Genomic DNA, 24,313 nt, shown 5'->3' on the forward strand with positions numbered 1-24,313 from the left:
CAAAGAAGTATAAACATGTTTCTCTTCCTCGAATTGATATCAAATTATGGAGCCAGATGATTGTTATTTATTACATCAAACAAAATAAGATTTCTTAACCACAATCAGCTAAAAGTATAAATTAGTCTAAACTTAAGCCTAAACAATTAATCAGTTAGTCAATTGAAAGAACTTCCAAATATTAGCTGGTTTAAGCCTCTCAAATATGAAAATTTGCTGTTCTTCTCTCTTTTATGTGATTGTGAGTTTGATATATTTGAATTTGAAGTATTATTTGGACAAAACAACCAATTTCTTTACATCCCCTTGGGTTCTGGCAGCTTGTGTGTTTCACCATTTTCTGACATTTTTTAGACCAAACATACTCGATTATTTAGAAAAATAATTGACAGATTAAACTTTAATGATCATAACAGTTTGCTGCAGACCTAGTCTACACTTACAGCTGTCTCTCATTGTTAGGATAACAGGAGGATTTACCTGACGAGCTCTAAATATTACTACATTTACTGTTAACACTGTTGACAGTAATGGCTGATTTGCATGGAAGCTGTATTTGCTTGTCACCATGCCGGCCTGTGAGAAGACATCCTCTGTGTTCCACAAATAGATCCTGATCCTGAACTTTAAAGTGTGTGAGGTGATGCTGTAGTGTGGCAAGAGTATGCCAACCACTCATTTTAGTAATAATTCACTTCTCTGTTTCTCAATCAGAGACGTGTTAAGTCACACACACAGCTTCTCTTTCTCCAGGAATCAGAAAATTGCACCAGATGTTTTCACATTGACTTCTGCCTTTTTCTTTCCGTCTTTGCACAGTTTAGCCTCCAGTTCATTTTTCTGTCTTCTCTCCCAGCACTGATTTGAGTGACTTTCAGGTTTGTCCGCAGCAGGTATAGACACGCCTGGAGTAATTTTCTTCATACAGGACAAAACTTTGTGATCAGTTCTGTTGATACCGACCAGAAATCCAAAATGTCGCCTAGCGGGAAATGTGGGAACAGGATTTTGAAGCAGTGTGCTGATTTGCCAACAAAACACAGCACACTGCAGGTCAGGGGTTGGTTACGGCCTGGTTGTGCTTGCACAATCTTCTCTGCATTATTTTTGTATAATTTGAGCTACAGGAAAGTGACGTAAAAATTAAAGCATCAGTCTGATTTGGGATAGCTACTATTTGTGTGGGGTGGGTTGTCTCTTTTTGAAAACACAAAGAATGCATTGAGAAAGATCTGGCACCATAGAAACCTTGTCAAAGAGGTAAACAATGCATGCTGAGTTGTATAGCTGCTTTGTTGGAGTCATTTTGCGACCCCTTGTGTACTATTCAGATCACAGTTGAATATGCATGCCAGCATGTTGTGACAAGAGTTGAGGTATTAAAGTTATGACGAAGGAAGAATGGCTATTTTATTGCCTTTTTCCACAGGATGGGCGGGTTTTAGCCACAGCTTTCACTCCTCCCCTGAACTATGAGAACGGCTCACAAACAGGAAGCAGAGAGTTTGACAATATGCTTGACAGAAAGTGACATCCCACAGTTTGTGGGCTAAAATTTCTACACTGCTTTGCTACAGAAAGACTGAAATAAAGATGCTAAGAGAGAAAAAAAAAGAAAAGATTGGTGGCTCTTTCATCTTTCCCAACCGATCCTATTTTCTGGAAGTGTGTGTGTGTGTGTGTGTGTGTGTGTGTGTGTGTGTGTGTGTGTGTGTGTGTGTGTGTGTGTGTTTTACTGGCGAGAGAGGATGTTGATAGTAGGACAGCCCCGATAAGAATCAAGGCCAACAGCCTCAGAGGACAAAGGCATGCATTGTGGGTAGAAATAGCACTTCCGCTTTTGAGGGAAAACATCATGAAGCCTCCACATTGGCCTATAAAAACAATTAATGTTGATAAATGCCAATAAAACAGAATGGAGATTATTTAAGAAAGCTGGTCTTTTGTGTTCATAACGATGGCTTGTATGTGTGTGTGTCTGCGTGCAGCTGCAGGATGTTTATGCTGTGGAGTCGTCTGTATGTTTGCTTTACACCGAAGCTGTGTGTACGGTGGCAGGCCCAGCTATATGTTCTCCAGATCCAGTTCCCACCCAGTCACATCCTCTGGTCCCAGCATTCCTCCACAGCAGCCTTAACACAGCAAGCAGGCTGACTGTGAACTGTTTCAGAGATGGTAATATTCTCTTGGTGGAGCAACAGGGTCATTTCTTTTTGAGCAGCCGTCCTTTGTGTCATTTGTATCCCGTGACTCTATAGTGTGGCATACACCCCAGAGACTTTTGAGTTTCTGTATTTTTTCTTATGAAATACTGTTGTTTTTTTTTCTTCGTAAGGCCTCTAAAAAAATCTTCAAATTGAACAACCTGAGAAGGGGAAATCCCTCTTTTGGTTGTGCTGTTCACAACTCACGTTCCTACTGAGGCTGTAACCTGTAATGAGTACACATTGCCTCAAGGGGTCACAAGCCAAAAAGGTTGGTAACGACTAGTGTAGTGAATATAGGCTCCATACATATTTATTTACGTTTTCTCCCTGACATATCTACCTGTACTTCACTGTGTTTTCCTACTTTTCCCCAAAAACTTGAGGTAGAAACGAAGTGTCTGATCTTTATCTGCAGGGGTTTTGATATATTCTAAATGAATAATAACGACACTGATAGTGATAGCATAACTAAGTGAACATGTTTGTTTCTTTGCTTTATGGTCTTTTGAGACGTCGGTCTCAAGTATCTCTGCTTCTTATGAATTTCTTCCTGAATGATTATTAGTGGTATGTGGGCCAGACACAGATTTCTTTGTGATTCTGAGGTTCGTCTCTTCTCTGTTGAAGTTCCTTTTTGAGATCTTCTGTAGACAGGTGTATTTCTGCATATATGGCTTACCTAACACAGGCCATAAATCATCGCTTGTCAGCTCCATACTGACACCTGTCAGAGGGAGCTCTGTCAGTGTGGGGCTGTAGAGTGCAGCCGGCACAGCAGAGGGCTCCAGGTTGACTCATAAAGACGCACAGACATGAGGCAAAAGCTCACATCTGCTCTAAGCTGCAGACGTACCCGGGGCAAGTGTACACTCATGCTGTAAAAACACAGCCTCTCGGGACACGACGGAGAGGAATGCTGGGAATCTTGCACAATCTTTTGGCATGCATCATCAGCACTGGGATAATGCTCATGCACTATTCGTAACAAAAAAAATACACGATTGTCTCCAGCACAGACTCCATTGTTAAACTGCAGTTTGGAGGTGGTAATGATAGCATGACTGGTCGCATGACTGATCAGGAGAGAGAAGACCTGGCTCAAAGTGCTGACTCATAACAGCTCATGTTAGAGATTATGACTCCCTGTCTCTTAGGAGGTGATGTGATGTGTCCAACGTAGAATAATTACTTATATATAGATATATATTTACTGTTCACCATCAAGTTCAGTATTATTTCTCTTTGTATGACTTTTATTGCTGGAGACACTGAGCTAATACATTTATGATATTAGCTACATGTGATGTGACTTTTGAATGACCCATTTTGGTCTCTTTTTGACAGCTGGCTCTGGGTTGTATCATAGTTCATTTTACCCCATAAAACACTTTTGTGTATGTTTTTTTAAAGATTAGGGCTGGGTGTCAAATGTCAATATTATGTACCAAGTGAATTGTGTCCGTATTTGTCTTAATTTCATGAATTGTGATACAAATCGGTTACTAAATTCTCAAATACTTAAAATGCCAATTCCTCAATTCAACATGTTTAATAATCCATATCAGTATTGAAAGAAACTCATGTGGTTATTGTGATTTAGGCCTATATTTAAATTATATATTGCCCAGCCCTACTCTGTGTGTGTGTATGAAGAGGAGGCAGAGACAGGAATGACCACTGGGTGGAGCCTCCATGTTAACGGTAGTGACAGCAAAATGGAGAGAGAGAGTAGTAGAGAGAAAGGGAGGGAGTGAGGTGGTGAGTAAGGCTCCTTCCCCAAATGGACTGTGTCAGTGTGCTGTGAGCATGCTGGGAGCTGATAGCTGTGCTGTACAGTTGAGGAAAGCCGGCAGTATCTCTCCCCCTGACTGGAGGAGCGGGGTCCTTCTCTCTGCCACTTGTCATGTGGACGTCCGGCTCGCCTGCGTTAAGCCACAGGAGCTGACAGAAAAAGGGACTTTTTATATCAAGGAGGAGAGATAAGGTGGGGTAGAAAACGAAGAGGAGCTCTCTGGAAAGGCACAAAAAAACAGACCCTTTGGAGGATTTCTCACACAGGTTTGCGCTTAAATTTGCTGATGCTTATGTGTTTATTTGTTAAATTGATCTTGTGATGTTTTCCACAAGTTGCCTTTGGTACTTGCTATCATGTGGGACTTTGGTCAGTTTTCATTGACTCTGTGTTCACCCCCAGCCATACTTTGACAGTATTGAAGATTCAGTCAGTGAAGCTGGACAATATAGCAGCAACAATGGGAATCATATAAAGTAGTAGTGGTTTGACTTTTTGTCTCAGCTGTGCTGTTGTGTTATTCTCCATCCTGGTTTGTTGTGGTTAAGGCTGGTGAGTAGAGCTCCACTGACACTTGAGATGATTGAGTACTGGTGCAGCAGGCCAATGACTGGGCAGTGTGCTGGGGGCAGGCCAATGACCTGGGCTGTGAGGTGTGTCTGTATGTGTGTATATCTAATCACACTCTCAAGGATCATATATCTGAGCAATAAAGCTGCATCCAGAGGCAAAGGCTTTATTACCACGGCTGTAGAAATGAGAAATGAGATTTTACTTTATTATGGATCTCAGTGGCACAGAAGATGGTTTCAGGAAGCTGGGATGACCAACAAATAAATGTCGGGCCTGGACACACAAGTAAAGCCAAGGATGCTTAAGTCCCCGTGCCTGGGCCTTGTTGAGGAATGTCCTGAGAGGCCAGTTGCAGACACAAAGAAAGAGCTGTGATCGTCCCACCACTCTTCCCACTGTCTCTGTGTTCTCCTGCCACTCGCCGTCCCACGCCTCCTCGGCCAAACACAGGGCTCCTTCTCTTGTTATCTCTCCTCTCTCCATCTCCCCCCACACCTCCTCCTACCCTCAGACCAGGTCAGGTTAGACGCTTTGTGGCTTTTTGATACATAACTGGTGGTCCGTTTCAGTCAAGTTTGGGTTCTGTTTTTGTGTGTGGCAGCAATGGATCTGGAGGTCAGAGGTGAACAAGTTCTTTTGGGCCAGTGCCCATATTAAAGACTGGCATTCCTTCACAGCCCCTGCTCTGCTTGGTGATAAGCTGTCTGGTTCAAAAGATGAAGATGTGTGTGCGTGGTTTCAAATATATATGGAGAGTCCCCTTGGGATTTACCGTAGTAATGAGATTCAGTCTCGGATCAGTGGATGAGACGTTCACGTTTTAAATCGCCTTTTGTTGTTCAAGCAGCAAACAGCAGGAAAGATCAGAAAGCTTAGAGGCATTTAATAGACCTTAGGGTGCTTCTGTGTGTGTTTTTGCCCATCCCAGGCCACATAATCGATTGTTTGTGTGCGTGTTTTGCGCTGAATGCATTAAACCTCATCAAAGTAGACTGCTTCTTGTTACAGCTGGCGCTCTTATTGCTTTTGGCTAGGGGTCGATTGATTGGAGGGGACCTTGAGGGTGGAGGGTGCATTTTAGCAAGTTTAAAGGGAACTAGCCATGTAACTGTAAGGACAAAGGCTGTACAGCAACAATAACGGCCTAAAGGAGCAGGGGGAGGGGAGGAGGGCTGGAGAAAACTGATGATCTTGATTGCATTTTGGAGATAAGATTGTCTAGAAACAGAAAGACAGGGGAGTACAAAGAAGAGATAGGAGTAGATAAGAGGAGAGATGATAGAGGAAGAAGAGGAAGGGCAATCAAGCCTAATGGAAAATGTGTAAGGACCAAATGGATGCTGTTTCTATTCACAAAGGTATGGAGGAAAAAAGCTAGACACGGAGCAGATGAAGGACCTCGTGCGAGGGAGCAGTTTGTGCCACCAGTGACATTCATCTGCCTCGATCAGTGTGTGCACTTCATCAAAATGTAATCATGTACAGGCACACAGACACGTGGCTGCAGAAATGGATGTGTATCTCTTTGCATATTCCCCCAGTCAGCAGATCATAGGCAGCGTTGTGGCGTCAATATATTCATTGATGTATCCATCTGCTGCTGCGGAGCAACATGGTTCCACAGTTTAGTGTAAAACCTTCATGGAGCTTCTTCTCTAAAACACATCAGGATATACAGTAGATGTAGGGAGACACAAAACTGTGTCATTTCACCATTCAGATGTGTGGAGCTTAGATATGTCTTTTTAAGTTCACCTATCTTGTGACCCTGTCCAGCAGCCGTGTCACTCGGGGCAGCCTAGGTGAGTTATTTATTTAATACGTTTTCCGAGTCCTTGTGCACTGAGAGGAGCTCCCTAAATTGGGTCACATCTGCAGGGATGGGGGGGCTGAAAGATCCTACAAGCACTCAGAATTCTAATTTCCTTATTTTCCAAAGAGAGTTCTTCAGTGATCTGGGTGGAAATGAGACGTCTGCCTCTTCTGGCAGGATGGCAATCAGGATGTGTATTAGTGGGCTCCGCCGCTGTGGGAGAGGGAGCTATAATTGGTATCTCCCTTGATGTCACCTCCCCAGTGCTCTCCGCTGACCCAGCCCTCTCTAAAAACTGCTTCGCCCAACTAGAAACTCTGCAGACACTCTTAGACGCAAAAGTTAAGGACATACACGGTCAAAATATTGATGTTAAATGGGATTTAGGGCTGAAATGAAGCATTGTGGTGAGTTAAAAATGTTAAGGGCACAAAAGTTTCACAAGAAGAGTTTGTATGTAGTTGTTTATGAGGATAGGGATGCACCAATTCAGTAGTGGGCACCATGATTATACTCAAAGGGAACAAATTGAGTGTTTCGAGTCATACATTTAGGTTAAACAGCACTTGAGTAATGAGGGCCAGGGCTCGGCAGGACAAAGCTCAGATTATACTGTCCCAGATTTGGCAAAAGGGAACTTGTGTCTTTATCTTAACATAGTGATATTGTCATTATCTGCCCTCCACTCGCAAAAAGCTTCAGTTTCAAACGCTTCTCCTGATATAAGTAACCTTGTTTCCTGATACTGACTTTGGTTAATAATCTCTACTTGAATTGACTAAGTGACTTAAGATTGACATTTTTGCAGTGATGCAATGGATTCCGTCGGAATATCAGTCTGGACAGTTCCAGTCAGATGGTGTTACTGTTGAAAGTTGAAACAAAAAGCAAGTTGCTGAGCGCTGACACAGTGCCAGGCACAGCGGGGGATGCACTGTGTCGATGTCGGCGTGTGGGTGTTACGCGTGTGTGCATGTGACTGTACCCTGGTCTGTGTGCACGACTGCACGCCTCCATGTGCATGTGATTCCCCTGAATGACCAGTTTTCCAGGCAGCGTGAGTCCCTGAAGGAGTGAAGATGTGGGTGGCCCGTGTTTCTCTTTCAGCCTGCAGAAATCACTACATACAGGCTTGCTCCAGTGAGATTGCTGTAGGGGCCCCTCTGCTTCTGAGAGGCCCCTGAAGTCAGACATAGACGGGGCAGATGAGCTGGGGTACATGTCGTAAATATGGAGGGAAAAGCACCACAGCAAAAGATGGATATTATTAAGGTATCAGTAAATCTGTCTTAAGATAATTAGCTTTCCCTTGCACAGTGACAGATACTCTCCATCACTCCATCTTTACCTTATTTGCCCTCTCTGTCTTTCTTATTTCCTGTCTGTCTCTGATGACAGCCTCTTTTCATTGGCCTTACCAGTGCAGAGGTTCACTGAACGACAGCCAAGCAGCGCTCACAGACAGAAGAGAAACAAGCAGCTCTCAGCATTTACTTAAGTGGATGGGTTCCCCCCTTCATCTGCTGTGTTCTGGGAAATGACACCCACTTGGTGCCCACCTCTGGCACAGTTGTGGGTGGGGCCTTTCCCTTCCCTGATGTGGTTGTTATTATTTTGGGTGGAGTCGGGAAGGGAGTGATATCTGTACCTGATTGGCTCCTTGAGTAAGTCTGATCACATGGGTGACGTCAGATGACTTGTGGTGGCAGGGTGGCCCTTTGGGTGTAAATCCTACCCTTTAATTGCTGGATCAGGGTGTCGTCATGCATCTGCCCTGCTGATAGGCTAAGATACTGATTTTCTACAAGCTCCTCGTTTGTTCTCTCGAAGGAAGCAAGTGAAAAGCCGAGTGACATCCTCAAATGATTGTGTTCATTTGCTCAGTTTCTTTCTGTCTCCTCCTCTGTGTCAAATTATAGTCCTTGTCTGCAGCTCTTCTCTCTTCACTTCGTGGTCCTCCTCTAAGCCAGGAATGCTGTGGTGGTGTTTTGTTTAGTCCTGCTGTCCTTTTTTTGTGTGGTGTGGCTCCTTTCAGCGTCCTCCTGCCGCCCGACTTGACATCATATTTCCAGAAAGTGGACTTGACTTCCTGCTTTAAGCTCGTCCTCTCTGTCACTCTTGTGCTGTTGAACACATGGCCTACTCTGGGTTTTCTCAGCGTGACGTTAACTTGTCCAGTCGATCGGGCGACGGGGTCATTAAATGCAAGAAGATGCATACATTCTCAGACCTGTCAGCACTTTGTTTTGTGTAATTTTGTTTTGTGCATCTCGTTCTGTATCAAAACAGTCTTGTCTTCCCCAATATGAGCTGCTCTCGAGGGAACTTTCTTACCAAAAAAAAAAGGTTGTGCAACTATTTATTTTGGTGTCAGCTCCCTGAGAACAGTTGTGCAGAGGTTACCATGGTTTCCATGGATACCCTGAACATTTGGGATGGATGCAGCTCATCCGCCAGGGATGCTGTAGGCTGTGAGGTATGATATGTGAAAGGTCAACCTCGAGTGGACTGCCGTGCTCCCCCAGCTGTCTGAAAACAAGACGGGAAGACAACATGGCTTTGTTTTGGAGCTCCGTAACAGCCCGCTATAAGGCTCTTGTTTTGGACTTCCATTGTCTATTATCCCTGTGTTAAATATTAGCAGACATTCCAGGGAATGTCGTGGGTATTTGCCGCAAGATGTTTAGGTTAGCATAGCCTCTGTTATTAAGATAAGTGCTCTCCATTTTGCAGCATATCGTTTCTCTCTAGGATGTTAAACGCTCATTTATTTTATGTAAGATTTTACATTTGGATGAATTTCTGTACGGGAAAATCAAATGAGCTGATCTTTTATGTTGCTACTTGTGAAGCTGTGTATGTTTGTGTGCGTGTATCTCAAAGCACAATGAAGCTCATAATTTCTGGATGGCTGGCCTCGTCCTTGCTTTATTGATCGCTGTGCCAAATTTTGTTTAGCTTTTGTAACCTTCATTCCACTGACCTTTTTTACTGCAGGTACATTGTGTCCACAGTTTAACCACTCACATTTATTCATGCCTGTGATTTTATTAGGATTATGTAGGACTGATATTAAATTAATGTTTTCATTTAGGAGAGTAAAAAAAAAAAAGTGGAGGAATTTTTTTTTCAGGTCATTGGTGGTATCTTAGAGAGTTGTGGGATGAGTAATTAAAGACTCCACCACTCTATAACCATTACCTTGTTAACCGTCTGCGGAGATTCACCAAGTCGGCCCTAGCCTCGACCCCTTTAACCTTTTGAACCTTGCTGCTGAGGTAATGGGAGCGGGGGTCACAGGAGGGAGGGCTTGTGCTTGGCCACTAGGGGAATCAGAGAAAAAGACACGGCGTGACATTACAACCATTGTGACTTGAGCAATTCATGACACTGTCAGGGTTCAGGGGGTTTGATTACAGCTCATGCTAAATGTCTCTAGTCTTGTGATACTGCAAGAATCTGTCTCTATGTCACTGTTTTAGAGCGGCCAATGGTTGGTGTCAGTCTTTCATTTTATTTCACAGGAAGTCCAGCTTATGATGAACATTTTGCAAAAAGCAGCAGGTATTCATATAAACTGAACATACAGGTAAGGAGTTTCTTAAATGATCTCCAATATTAGACAATGCTGTCAGCTTTATTATTATTAGTACCTGTCCTGAGAATAGTATGTTTGCATTAACTAAAGGAGATCATTTCTTCTGCAGAGATAACACGTTTTTGTAAACATCAAAAAGATGAAATCAGTTCCCTCCAGGCGTCACAAATGTTTTTAGAAAGCTGCATTTTAAATATATCCCTTTCTGCTAATAAACAGTTTTGATTCAAGCAAGCAATGATTGCCTTCTTTTAAGGATAATCACAAAGTAGCTCTAATGCAAGAATAACTTGGTTTTCAAATAGAGACTGAAATAAAATAAAGAAAGAGAGTAAAGGGAAAATGCTTCCAGCGCAGTGCTTAAGTAAATGAAACAGAGATTGTGCTTGGACTGATGTTATGATCAGAGTGCTGATACGAGTGGTGTCCCTTTATGCTTGGAGTGCAGGTAGGGGTCACACACACACAGACACACAAACACATTGTCCATCAAGCAGGACACATTGCTCACCTCTCAGTCCTCGTTACGGGCAAAGCTAATTATAACGGCCTATAGTGTGAGTGACAGGAAGACTGGCAGCGCTTTTGTGACCCGTCACATTTGTGCTACTCTGGCACTCATGCTCAGTGCTGCTTGGCTGACCTGAGCATCAGGAGTCAGACAGATTACACACAAAAGTTAAATTCTCTTCAGAGTGCACCTGGCTGACTTGATGTTTCAAACGCTGAGAGTGTTTGTTTGCTGTCTGACCTGTCCCCCTCTCCTCTCACATATTGGTTGCTGCTGAGAAACATCTTTCATGACTGTCATTGCTTGTTCTCTGTGGCATGCTCAACACCTCTTGCCGTGGGCATTCAATCACTTTCTGATATCAAGGAAGTATGATGTTATTTCTGTGCACTGAGATACCCTCAGGGACACTCCTCAGGGGATGGATATGCATAGAAAGGGATAAAGGTGCATTATATTTTGGGCAACTCTGTCCTAACCCTTCATCTTCTCTCTCGTCTCTCCCCAGTGCCGGACGACCTCACCCCAGAGGAGCAGCAGGAGCTGGAGAATATCCGCCGGCGCAAGCAGGAGCTGCTGGAGGACATTCAGGTAATACTGGAATAGGATATGGGGGCTTTTGTAACACAGACAGTGGCTATGTACAAAAAACGAACATGTACTCCATGTGTTTGACTGCAGAAAATATCCCTCTTAAGCTTATTTACTTTCATTTTCAGTTTTGCTGATATTTTGTAGAAAAAGTGAGACAATTACACATTTTCAAATGTAAACTATGCTGCTTGGATCCAATTAAACGTTATATGGATAATCTTAATGAAATATTTAAGTGATCAACCCATGAAAATGACCAGGCTTGAGATTTAGAGGCTCAGGGGGCAAGAGCGTCTTCATTTTTGTGAGATCCAGACATTTGGCTCACTTCCACTGCCTTCAGCTACAACTGCAACTCCTCTGCTTTTTGATTAAACATTTACCTCCGATCCAGTTGTACAAATGTCTCTTTTGCAAGGAGTCCTTTAAAACGTTTGACCCCAAGTGGAATGAGAGGTATTTCCTGCCAAGTGCTCACTTCCTTAGCAAACCGTTTCTGTTTATTGTTTAGCCATTAGTGTTCTGTCCATGTACTGTGTCAACAAAGACCATTTGTGGATAGAAGTTATCTCTTTTGGGTGTTTTTTATTGAAATGTGGTTTTGAATATAACGTGAGTATAAAAATAAGACAAGCAAATGATTCTACGTACAGATAAAATAGGATTATGCTCTTATGAGGAATGTGCTCATGCAGCCAGTTGAATATCCCTCATGTGCTCTCTGATTTCCAAACAGAGCCAGGATTCAAATCAGCTTGGCTGAATTTCCCTAAAGTGGTTTGTTTGAGTCCTGTCCCTGGCCCATGAAAATCTTTGTTGGCTATTGCCTTGAGCCTGGAGCTCGGCTCAGGTCAGCTCTGTCACTCAATAACCAGCTCCATAAGCAAATGACACACAGGGGTGACAGACTGTCATGCTCTGGCAGAGAGTTGGCCTCCAACAGTGGAGGTGTGATCAGACACCCTCTCTATTATGAGCCTGGGCCACCATTGCTGCCTAACCCTCCCCCTTCTCTGGCCACCACTGCTGCCCCCGTTCTCTCCTCTTCAACTCTTCTTTGGTCTGCACACTGACCCCTCTCCTCCTCCTCGACTCCCACAACCCTCCTCTGCTGGTCCTGCATGTCAAGGCCCCCCCACCTCAACCACCCGCTTTCCTGTATGAGCACAGCCTTTGTTTGTGGAGGCAAGCATCTGAGGAATGTGTTATGATTGCGCAGGCCTTGAAAGCACAGATGTTCCCTTGGTGGTTTGGCCTATAGTGAGTTGGTATTATATATGAGAAATTATACACTAACACTGCAGCTGGATATGAATGAGAGCCTTGATGATTGTAACCTTAACTCAGTAGTAAGCTCTGTCTGCATACAAGACTTCTCTTATGCTACAATCTATTATTTCATCAAGCTGACGTCACCCTCTCCATCCTCTACCCTCTGCAATGCCCTTACTGCGCCAGTCTGGCATAATCGACTAAATCTGCCTCTAAGACCATTAATCACTAAAATGCTACACAAAATATAATCCATTTTTACGCATTCTTACTCCATTTGTATCGAGGTTATCCCCGAATGTTCTCCGCCTAATCAAATTATGAATGAGAGGATTGTTTAGGAGAGCAAACGCACACAAACACATTCACTGATATGAGATATAGACAGTTAGTATCAGTTTTTAGTTTAAAGGGTCAGAAGAGGAACTTCATATGCAGCAGTTTGTGAAGTTTCAGCTCATCAGCAGCCTGAGACTCTGCTCTCTTTGTTGAGCTGACGGCTCTGATGTGAGTATTTATGTGATAAAAGGCCACCTGTCTTACAGACAAACAGGTGATTCAGAGATGATAGCCTCTCCCTCAGCACTGTTCAATAGAGTCCTTGTGTGTTTTTAATACTTTGCATGTTGTTTGCGTTGGTCGCACCCTTCCACGCCTCCTGGTGTCTGGGAAATTAGTAGACAGATGATGAATTAATTCTCACATCGTACTTGTGACATTGTAAGACTCACATTTCTGTCTTTCTCTGCAGCGGCTGAAGGATGAGATAGCAGAAGTGACAAGTGAGATCGAGAACCTGGGTTCCACTGAGGAGAGGTAAGAAAAAGGGACCCCACCCATCCCCCCTCTACACACACATTTCCCTCTCTGTTTTGCGTAAACCGGCTTGCTGTTTGCCTTCTATTAACTTAGCAAATGAAGCTGTCAATTATTAATGTTTGATGGCCACGTCGCACCAAATACACTCCCCAAATTGGCTATGCTTTTAAGGCAGTTTAAATGTTTCATCAGGCACACCCCCATGATGGGAGGCCTCATTGAATAATGCAGTGGGTGTATGGGTAGAGGCAGACAATGGATGGTCCCAGGGGAGGGAACGCTTGGGTTTGCTCCACTCAAGTGGATAGGGATCCCATCAGCTACCAAATAATCCTAAAGCACTCTCTCCTGGATCTAAAAACCCATTAAGGGTTACAGTACCTTCTTGTGATCAAAGTTTCCTGTGATCCATTTATTGAAGAAAGTATGTGACAGTCTGTGCCGTCACCCTGGTGGAGCATCTGTTTAGTTGAGTGTCGGACTTTGGCAGACTAAAGCCGAAAGGAATGCTGGTGTGAGTGAGTCAGTGGGAAGAAGTGGTGATTGAGATGTAACCATGGTGATGGCGGACACTCGGAGTGCACTTTGACCCCTGAATAATAACTCAAGGCCTTAGAAATGAGACGTTCCAATATGCATGATGTCAAAGGCTTTATCAACACTTTGTCATCACGGTCGAGGGGGAGGAAAGGCCGGCCTCTGTCAAACAAATGGAAAACGTTAATGGGAAAGATGCTTTCGGGAAATGAAGTGAATACATTTATTGTAATGGTCCGAGACTTGATGGACCATCAATTTGTCGGATGTGCTTGCATTTTGATTTGTGAGAGCAAACAATCAAAATATATGCACAATAGAGCAATAATTAAGTTGTTTATCACGCAAAAATCACTGGTTCAACCTTCTCAAACATGAATATTTTCTGGTTTCCTGAGTCTTGTGTGATATTCAATTGAATATATTTGGGTTTTAGACTGTTGGTCAGATTAAACAAGCAATTTGAAGACATTACCTTGTGCTTGGGAAATTGTGATTTGCATTTTTGATCATTTTATAGACCACATGCTTCATCAATTAATCAATAATGAAAAGAGTTGTTAGTTTCAGCCCTGATACACTTTTCTGTCCCGCAGTTTGTTCATATACAACATTATGTTCCCCTCAAGAGCAACTAACAACAACCTACTCTCTGATATTCCAGGAAAAATATGCAGAGGAATAAACAGGTGGCCATGGGCCGAAAGAAATTTAACATGGACCCCAAAAAGGTAGGTGGAAGAAACTGTGATTCTTCACAAATTAGATGTTCTCATAAGCAGGATGTAACCTGGGGCCCTGTCTCTTTCTTAGGGGATCCAGTTCCTGATTGAGAATGACTTGCTGAAGAATACCAGCGACGACATTGCTCAATTCCTCTACAAGGGCGAGGGCCTCAACAAAACAGCCATCGGAGATTACCTCGGAGAGAGGTCAGGATGAAGATTGACTTATTGTTTTTTTTCCCTTTATCTAACCATCTCCCTCTCATACTCTCCATCATCATTCACCAGCACCCATCCATGTGGTTGATAAAACCATCGAATAGCGAGTGCATATTTTCCGTATTGCTGTGTTTCCTCTTGGTCAGGCACACACCCATCCTTTCCCAAACATAGTTTATTGGTCCCACATTTAGATCATCCTCTCAAGACGATGTCCGTTACTCAATAGCCTCCATCTGTCTTTGATTGTCGTACTCATTCATAAGTAACGTGATGAAGAGACTCACAACTCAGGAACGCATGTGTTTGAAGGCAATTTCACACGAGAGCTGAGACCATCCTTGTTAGAGTGAACACATAATACAGGAAATGGGCCTGATGTACAGTGTGCAGTGCTCAGGGACTGTAGGGCAGGCAGTGTTACAGTCAGGGTGTGGTCTGTGAGGTCAAACCAGGAAATGGAGCTCAAGCTGTTGATGGATGCTCTTAGCTTGATTGTTATCAAGCTCTCCAAGTGTTTTTGATTCTGTAAGGAGGGGCCGGAGCAACGAGGGAGCCTTGAGACATGATTGGTCACTAGTCCACTGGGAACAGTAGTGACTGGATATGACTGTGTCAACGAGAACTCCTTAGAGCCTACCCATGATCCCACAGGGCAGATAATTTACTCTGAAGGGCATGAAGGTTGGGGATGATGTCATGATCGAGATTAGATGATAAATGAAAGGGAGGTGCGGGGTGTTTTTAGTTACTTCTATTCCGTCTGATGGGAGTATGCAGCGTATCACAGACCTCTTAAGCCCATGTGAGTCACCCTGAGCTGAGTCCTCAGACACATTCCTGATGGGGTCTTCTTTTCAAATGAGGCAGCAATCTGACTTTTACAAAAGTGAGCCAGCCGCTACAGTACAAGCACGGTTTAGTCTTAGCCTCCTTTAGCATTCATGAAAGCACTCCTTAAAATGTACTTTTATAGATTTCAACAGAAAATTGACAACCATTTTGATGGATGATTGAATCACCGATTTTACACTTAATAATCTTGAGGAGTATTGCCCTCAGTTGGGGCTGAAGTCTACAAGTTTTAAAGTGAAACAAATCTAGGAGTGGGGAGTTTGAAAGAAGTGAGCAGACCTCTGTAGCCCGCTCCTCATCTCTGCTTGAGGCTAGCGGCTCGCGGCTACTTTAGCCGCTACTAGCATAACACACCCGAATCTCCCTACAAAATATCGGCGCTTGTGTTGCATCATGAGTTATGTAGGTTTTGACAAGGAAGAAGAATGCATGTAATAAAAAATATGATATCTTTGATTGGTCATTTTGCCATTATTCACTCTTTTCTCACAACAATTAGTCGATTATTTGAGAAAATAATCGGCAGGTGAATCAATAATGAAAATAACACCAAATCCTATATAGTATAGTTACTATGTCTTGGTTATGCAGAATAGCACTTTTGTAAATGTTCACCAGTAAGAAATGTGCCATGTTTTGTCTCCTGTAGAGATGATTTCAATATCCAAGTCCTCCATGCCTTTGTGGAGCTTCATGAGTTCACAGACCTCAACCTGGTTCAGGCCCTAAGGTAAGACAGCATCTCCCCCGATCTCTTCATAGCTTTGCTATGCTTTGCCCCCCCCCCCCCCCTTTTATTTAAATCATGTGTGATGCAGTCATTTTTTTAAGAGTTTATTTGTAAGTCTTAAAGATGCAGCTGTCAGTTTCAGTGATGTGCCTTTATTAAAATAACTAATTTAGCTTTTTCACAGTGGAAGTGAGTCTGTTGCTGACTTATGAACTGTGTCCCCTGACAGACAGTTCCTGTGGAGTTTTCGGCTACCGGGAGAAGCTCAGAAGATCGACCGCATGATGGAGGCCTTCGCTCAGCGCTACTGCCAGTGCAACCCTGGTGTTTTCCAGTCCACAGGTAGCGCCGTCATGCCACACAGCTCGGCTTTCAGTGTTGTCATAGAAAGCGAGTCAAACAATGAACAAAATGACTTCAGTTTATCTTGTGTCTTGATTAAAAAAAGGTTGCAAATACATATGTGAACTGCATTTAGGGTTTCATTTTGTCTTATAGTTGGTTGATTGAGTCTAAAATATGGCAATTTGTCAGCAATATTGATGAATACAGTTACTCTAGATCAAATTCCTAATTAGAATATATTTTTATTTTAATTTTTAAGAGACTATGCTGGATAAACGTATGTCTCTCTGAAGTACTTAATTCTCCATATTGCACTGAGATTTAATGGCATATCAATGGAGCTTGTATCTAAACTGCTTTATTTAGCAGACTCAAAGTCTGCTGAGGTGAAGTGTGTTACGGAAGACTGTCTGGCTTTTGGTGAAATAATGCCCATAGCAGCCAGCCGACTGCCTCTAACATGGATGCAGATGGATGTGAATAATGCATGGGGCTTCTCAACAGCCTAACAGGCCAGATAAAGTGCTGCTGCGTCAGCCGCGCGCTGGCCAGGGTGTCTTTCAGCAAACACACACACACACACAATAGAGTGCACGTCCAGAAACACACATGCATATTTACCTGCCCACGCGCAGCCTTTCGCTCCCACCCACTCTCCTCGCTAGCGAAGCTTTGCCTATCTGTTCCTCTCTGTTTGACTGTGGGTCCCCAAAGTGCAGTCCTTTCAGCTCAGCTAATTTACATTCATATGTAAATACTACATTAAACACTGGTAGCAGTTTTATGGTAAACAGCAACCTTTTGCTGTCTTGCAAAGCTCACCCCTCTCTTATGGTGGGACCACTCTTGGCTTATGTGTGTGCGTATGTGTGTGTGTGTTACAGACACCTGTTACATCCTGTCATTTGCCATCATCATGCTAAACACCAGCCTCCACAACCCGAATGTGAAGGACAAGCCGTCTGTGGAACGATTCATCTCCATGAACAGAGGAATCAACGATGGAGGAGACTTACCTGAGGACCTGCTCAGGGTCAGTACGACTTTAAAACTCGCTGTGCTCCTTTTATTTACCTCCTCGTGGGTGACTTCTAAAACTGCGTCCCTGTGCCTTCCTCTAATCTCAAACCTGCTCTGTATTCACCGTCAACTTTCTTTTATTGTAGAATCTGTATGAGAGCATCAAGAATGAGCCTTTCAAAATCCCAGAGGATGACGGCAACGACCTCACACACACTTTCTTCAACCCAGACAGAGAGGGCTGGCTGCTAAAACTGGGTGAGTGACACTTGAAATACATGTACACAGTTATTTGGACACATAATGAATAAAATAAGGCTGCTCTTATCAGTGTGGCGGTGTGCTGTGGTTTCACAGCAGCACATTAGTAGATTATCTCGAGGCTGAAAATCTGCCTCCGTAAAGTGATAACCAGTGTCTCCCCTGAGGTCAATAACCCGTGTGTGTGTGTGTGCGTGAGAGTGAGCGTGTGTGGATAGGTGTCTACACATTCGACCCGAGACATCTGAAGACATCTCTGCCGGCTTTCATGTATTATGAATGTGGCCTTGAGATCAGACCACCACATGTGGAGGCCTCTGAATTATTTAAGACAGGGCATAGTCATACACTGGCATCCACAAACATGCACAAATACTGACTTTTATAGCTTGTAAATCAAGTGTGTGCATATACACAAACATACACATACTGTACATACACATAGTTTAAACATTTTTTATTTGAGAGGGCATTTTTTTCCCTTGATCAGATGTTTGGCATTTTCTGTGGACATTTTGGTCCTCTGGGGAAATTTATGTGGAGATTTCAGTGTATATCCAGCAGGCCTCAGAATTTTTTAATAATAAAGGGTGTGTCTTGGTGCGTCTAATTTCATCTTTCATCTTTACCCTAATAAAATTTTACCAGTGTTTCATGATGTTTTACCTTTGACCTTTTAGCTAATTTCTGACTTTAACACGCCCACAGACACACACATACCTGTATAGTTAAAAGTGTTTCACAGGATGTCAGCTGATACTTATTCTGGTCGCAATCAGTCTACAAGCAGAAAAGCACAACCCTGGACCCCTGAACTCTTCATCCTCTGTTTCCTCTGAGATCTCTCTCTGTTGTACAGATTCACAATGAATTTAAAATATAAAGCATGAATGTGCAAAGTGAAATTGAATCTTCGCTGTGAATCTTTACAATCAACTACATCAAGGGAGCGAAAAATTACTCTTTCTCCAATTACTCCAAATTGGCAGATTTGAGTAAAAGAAATAGGGTGGAAGATAAATGACAGAAATGGACCCACGTGGAGGTGATTTTTAATGTAGTGCTTTACAGTAGCTGTGACATTGAGTAGAACTCCCCCTTGTGGACTGATATAATAACAGCAGATATGTCAAATCTGTTGACCGTCATTACAAGATACAGTCCTCTAAAATTCAGCATGAAAGCTGTAAAGCAGTGCATCGAAGCCTCCCTGGAACCAGATTAACAGGACTGTGGTGCAATAATTCCTTATCATTTAATTTGATTTTTTTTGTTTTCTTTTCCTCTTCGTTTGTTTGTTCCCATGATTTTGGCTGTTGTCTTTCCTCAGGAGGTATGTACACCTGCTCTTCCCAAACGCTAGTCCATCTCTCAGGTGCTTTTGGTGGTCTGCCATGCTTTTGTTCTCTTCCTCATTTTTATACGTTCTCACAAGGTTTTTTTTTTTTTGTCTGTAGACTTTTTTTTTTATTTTTCAATTTCTTGCCTCTCCATTGACTCATTTGAACTTCAGATGTTTGTCTGTTCAGTCTCTCATTGAGCTGGTGGTTTGTCCACACTCTTTTATCTCTGTGGGTGGTTGCCGGGCGGTCGCCGGGTTCATTTGCCACCCCGTGGGCTCGGCTCGGGAAGCTGATGCTTTGTGACCACTCTACTGAGCCGTTTGACCCTCTTTTCTCTGTATGTGGTGGTCACTCTCTTTGATCTGTTTTTTTTTTTTGGAAGCTGCATTATACCTTTTTTTCCATACAGCGAGCACAACAAAGGACTTTTGGTTGACTCTCCAAATTGATCACGAACCCATTTACCCATTGGCTTACTGTGTTTTGCTCTCTGGTTGCATGGAAAGGGAATACTGCACCTTTTCAACAATGTGTCTCTGCTGTCCTTATCTTATGCCTGTAAATGGACCTGAAGGGTAACAGTGTGGCTGTGGCCCGGTGTGGTGCTGGACCGGACTGGACCAAACTGTGGGAGAGAAGCGTGGGCAGAGGAGTGTGCTGAAAGGGAATCAGGCATGCTTCAAATGATTCATTCATGCTTAATATATACTTAAAGTGCACTTGGTTAGTAGTTTGACTGTGCATTCTTGTAATTAATGCATCTTTCCTATTCATTTCAAAATAATAGCACTTGTATTGGTGCAAAAAGGTGAAATTTTTGCACAAATAAAACAAAAATAAAGAATCCATTAGAAGTTTTATGATTTCCAAAGGAATCATAAAACTTCCAACAAGTGGATATGATTTACAAGAAAAGCTGTTCCCTGTTAACCTCTACTCGCCCAGCCTCCCACAGTCCCGTCTTGCATGGGTGCCTCCCTCCACTCAGCTCCGCTCCGGCCTCACACCGTCGTCCACACACCCCTGCAACAATCTGCTGGGACGTCCCGCCTCGTCCCAGACATTCTTGCACGGGGGAGGGAGGTCATCTCTCTTTCTTGGAGTGACGGGAACTGACGTGACCATGAAAAACCGATCACAACCTCCAACCAACCCAATCGACTCTCGGGGGGGCCGTCAGCTGTGTGATTCTGCCATCGCGTCTGTGTTTTTCTGTTTGTCTGCTTTTTTGTTGCAAACGCTGACGAAGTCGAGATGTGGCGAGGGGCTCTCCTTCTCTGCCTGTCGAGTGAAGCGTGTCGATGGCGTCTGTAGACTATAACAAGCGTAGAAAGTGTTATCATGACCTATCATGATGTCTGTGATATGATGTGAGATCATATACAGTGCAATGCTGTTATATGACAATACAAGTGTGTTCTACATGTCTGTCAACATCCTCAAAGCCTCTTCTATCCTGGTAGATGGGTTCCACGATGCAGCTTTTTACTAACATTGGTGGAGGGATAGCCGAGTCTAGATGAGGCTTAGGGCTTAATGTCATGTTTAACTCACAGGGCAATGTTCCTATACAACTGAGAAGTTGCTTAACAAAGCCAAAACAGGAAATTCAAGTCTGAGATTCCTTTAGAGAAGCCGAGCATAGCTCCAGGCACTGAGCTTCCTGCCCTCCTCAGTTTGTTGGCATCCCATCCTCCCAGAGCGAGGCTGCCATCTGCTACTGTGATCAGGTTTCCCCTCACAGGAAGTATGGGTGACAAAGGGGGTCAGAAGTCAGCTACAGATCAGCGAGTTAACCAGAGAGCCCCCACTGGGCGTGAAAGAGAACTTAATCCTCATCACTCCTTACTTTCCACTTTCAGCCCATCACTGGAGTGCTTTCCACATTTAAAACTGTCCTCTAGTAACTTCGGTAGTCTAATAAGTTCAGTCAGTGCAAAGCACGTAGTTCTGTTTCCTGAATATCAATACTGGCTTTCCAGACTTATTTCTCTGAGTCAGCAAGTCAGGAGACTTTCCAAGACGTTTATGGAGACATGTAGCTTTATCGTATAGCATCTTTTCATCAACTCCAAGTAGCCTAATATGGCATTTATCCACTATTTGGGATTTAACTTAAGTGGCCTGTGGCTGTTATTAAAATGTAGGTGTGCTATGCTTTTGTGGTGATGGTGAGCGCATGGTGCGATGGTGGATCAGGGTGAATAGCGGGATGTTCTGGGTAAAAGGAGTCCCCTGGAGCCGTCATCTGTCTGTCTGCCCATACATCTGTCTGCCTGTCTGCTGCTCGACCCGGCGCTTCGGTGCTCGTTTCTCTCTCTTTCTCTCTCGTGCTGAGCCTCTCTGACGCTGGCTGTTTGCTCCACAGGGGGACGAGTTAAAACCTGGAAGAGGAGGTGGTTCATCCTCACAGACAACTGTCTGTACTACTTTGAGTACACCACAGTGAGTACTGCTTTGTTTCTAAGTCGCAGTGAAGAAGCCGCTGGCTCTGCTCCTGTTGTTTTGCATGCGGCAAGCACTGTCATATATATATTTTATATTTGTCCAGGACAAAGAGCCCAGAGGAATCATCCCACTGGAGAACCTGAGCATCAAGGAGGTGGAGGATAAGAAGCCTGTAAGTGTAGCTCCCTCTAGTGGTTCATTCTGTCATTACATGATCAGAGCAGAGCTGGGAGTTGGACTTTAAATAGGCAATAAAGAAGGACTCTCTCCAGTGCTGCCCATTTAGAAAATTGACATTTAACTAGAAATCAATCTAACGGACTTATTAAATAAATGGAGACATGCTTGGGAGGTAGTTTCATTTTTATTGACAACCATTTTCACCATCAGTAACGTCCTCACAACATCATTATATGGCACAGTGTACAGAGATGGACAGTATGCCCTAAAGAGTCATGTCATGTAAACTAGACACTGAACACATGTGGAACCGTACAGACGTGCATGACCGTGAGCTAATAGTTTATAGCATTTTTAGTAAATAGTTATTTTTAAAATTTCTTTTTTTGATTTCTAACCTCCGCCCACTTCACTTCTGCAGAACTGCTTTGAGCTTTTCATCCCTGACAACAAAGACCAGGTGATAAAAGCGTGCAAGACCGAGGCCGACGGACGCGTTGTGGAGGGCAACCACACCTTCTACCGTATCTCCGCCCCCACTGCTGAAGAAAAAGACGAGTGGATGAACAGCATCAAGTAAATGTTTTTTTCCTTCCCTTCTGAAAAGGCGTGGTATGATACAGGGCTTGTTTGTAACTTGTATGTAAGGCTCATCGCTGTAGGTCTGGAGTCTTGTACTATTGTTCTTTGTTTTGTTTCAATTTGGGGGATAATCATGTTCTAAGTTTTGGAACTACAGCTTCCCCAGTTTTTTTAGCCTATATATGTTTACATTTTGGAGAATTGGCACCATTAAACTGACGTTCCTTTTTAAACCCAATGTACCCTGGATGTACAGATAACCATCACTGGATCACTGGGTTACTAAAAGCATGATGACTCAGACAAGTTCTTGAGTCATAAGGGTGTTTTCTATGATTTCTAACCAGATATATGGACGTTTAATTGTGATGGACATCGGAGATAAGTTACTGAATCTAAAAATGTGTTCATGTCTGTGTGTTCAGATATGATTCTGAGGGGGGGGGGGTAGCTAAAATAAAAAACAAGACATGATTAAACCAGACGGTTGGTATTTCAGATGTTATTTTTGCACTCTCATTTGACGTTAATCACACACATCCACACATAAATTCCAAGAATGTTTGAAATAAAAACAGGAAGAAATGAGCCCTACTTACATGCAAATGCACCATGCCTAACATTACAGAACCGTGTGACTGCAGCAATTTGCACAATTATGCCATTATGCTTCTCCCGCTGACATTTCCCTCTGCGTCTGTGTTCACAGAGCTGCCATCAGCAGGGACCCCTTTTATGAGATGCTGGCAGCCAGGAAGAAGAAGGTGTCGTCCATGAAGAGGCACTAGAGCTGCTCAGCGCTCCTGATATTGCACTTGACAGAGCAGGGGGTCCGGGTTATCTGCTCAGCCTGTCTGGGCCGGTGCAGAGGCCACGGTTGAGGTCTGCCTCAGACCTCTCCAGGGGATTTCTCTAGGATACATACTAGGTCTGGCTTTGGGACTCTACAGGCCAGAAAAACAGGAAGCATGCTGGGGTTTCTAGATAACAGTCAGGGCCAAAGCCTCCTCTAACCTCCTGTCTGAATGTCTCTCTTTCTCTCTCAGCTTTGTGTGTGCTCTCTGTCCATGAGGCTGAACGGGAATCTTGCTGTGTAACTCAGCAAAATCCCCCCTCGAAGATGCTTTAAATAAAAACACAATTCTCAAATACATTGCACACATAGACAACATGCATACACTCATGCAGCCCCCCGTAGCACACATCGTTTAAACTCAGCAGGTCTGACAGAGTGTGACACCCCAACCAAAATATTCCTCGCTTTCTGAAAGAAAAGTAAAGACCTTTTCTGATGTGCTTTGATATGTTTGGGTGATATGTGTCACGGTGATATTTTTACAGCTTTTACTGTCAATATTCCTCTAGAGTCTTTTTGTTTGTTTGCTTTTGTAAAAAAAAAAAAAACAAGGTCTTGCAACAGAAACTGTGGGGGGGGCGGGGGGGGGCGGGAGGTCTACTTTGCCAAGTGTTAGTGATTTTATAGAAAAAAAAACTTTAAAAAAAGAAAAAAAAAAAAAAGTTGCCACTCAGGAGATTGTTACGATGTTCTGAAACTTTCCATGTCGGCGTTGGCGAGGACCCCGTTCACAACATGATGGCCATGTGAGGAATGAAAGTCTCATCTGTGTCCCAGACTGAACTGTTTTTTTTGTGAATGTGAAGCTGGAGTGCTGCAGATGAGGGTGTGTCTGCTTGTCTCGACAGGGTCTCAGTGTTGGATCTGGCTCTTACTGTTCATTTCCTGAAGTTTCCTGGAGAGATGCATCCTGGGGATTAGTGTCTTTTTAAAGGGACGAGTGTTTATCACCCTGGGCTTCTTTTTGAGGTCTCAGGTTGTCTGGAAATTACAACTGGTGGCCCCTTTTTTTCTTGTTTTCTCTTCCCATACA

General features: G+C 43.4%; 1 protein-coding gene across 6 annotated transcripts in view; it reads left to right on the top strand.

Moving 5' to 3' along the window:
- The window catches only part of cyth1a (cytohesin 1a), a 39,692-nt gene extending 15,834 nt beyond the window's left edge, over positions 1–23,858 (top strand). For 2 of the 6 annotated variants that reach the window (XM_070922618.1, XM_070922615.1), the window contains exons 2-13: positions 11,003–11,085; positions 13,112–13,176; positions 14,381–14,447; positions 14,530–14,648; positions 16,165–16,245; positions 16,475–16,587; positions 17,475–17,623; positions 17,757–17,869; positions 21,581–21,659; positions 21,766–21,834; positions 22,264–22,418; positions 23,134–23,858. In XM_070922618.1, the coding sequence (XP_070778719.1) occupies positions 14,388–14,447; positions 14,530–14,648; positions 16,165–16,245; positions 16,475–16,587; positions 17,475–17,623; positions 17,757–17,869; positions 21,581–21,659; positions 21,766–21,834; positions 22,264–22,418; positions 23,134–23,212 (1,017 nt within the window). In that variant the 5' untranslated portion in view covers positions 11,003–11,085; positions 13,112–13,176; positions 14,381–14,387 and the 3' untranslated portion in view covers positions 23,213–23,858. Of the gene's footprint in view, positions 1–4,200; positions 4,266–11,002; positions 11,086–13,111; positions 13,177–14,380; positions 14,448–14,529; positions 14,649–16,164; positions 16,246–16,474; positions 16,588–17,474; positions 17,624–17,756; positions 17,870–19,201; positions 19,205–21,580; positions 21,660–21,765; positions 21,835–22,263; positions 22,423–23,133 lie in introns of those variants that run through there. The other 4 variants (XM_070922614.1, XM_070922617.1, XM_070922613.1 and 1 more) reach the window with 4 other exon arrangements.
- Positions 23,859–24,313: the final 455 nt, after the last annotated feature.

The sequence above is a fragment of the Enoplosus armatus genome, chromosome 17 (assembly GCF_043641665.1).
Source record: "Enoplosus armatus isolate fEnoArm2 chromosome 17, fEnoArm2.hap1, whole genome shotgun sequence".
NCBI lineage: Eukaryota > Metazoa > Chordata > Actinopteri > Centrarchiformes > Enoplosidae > Enoplosus > Enoplosus armatus.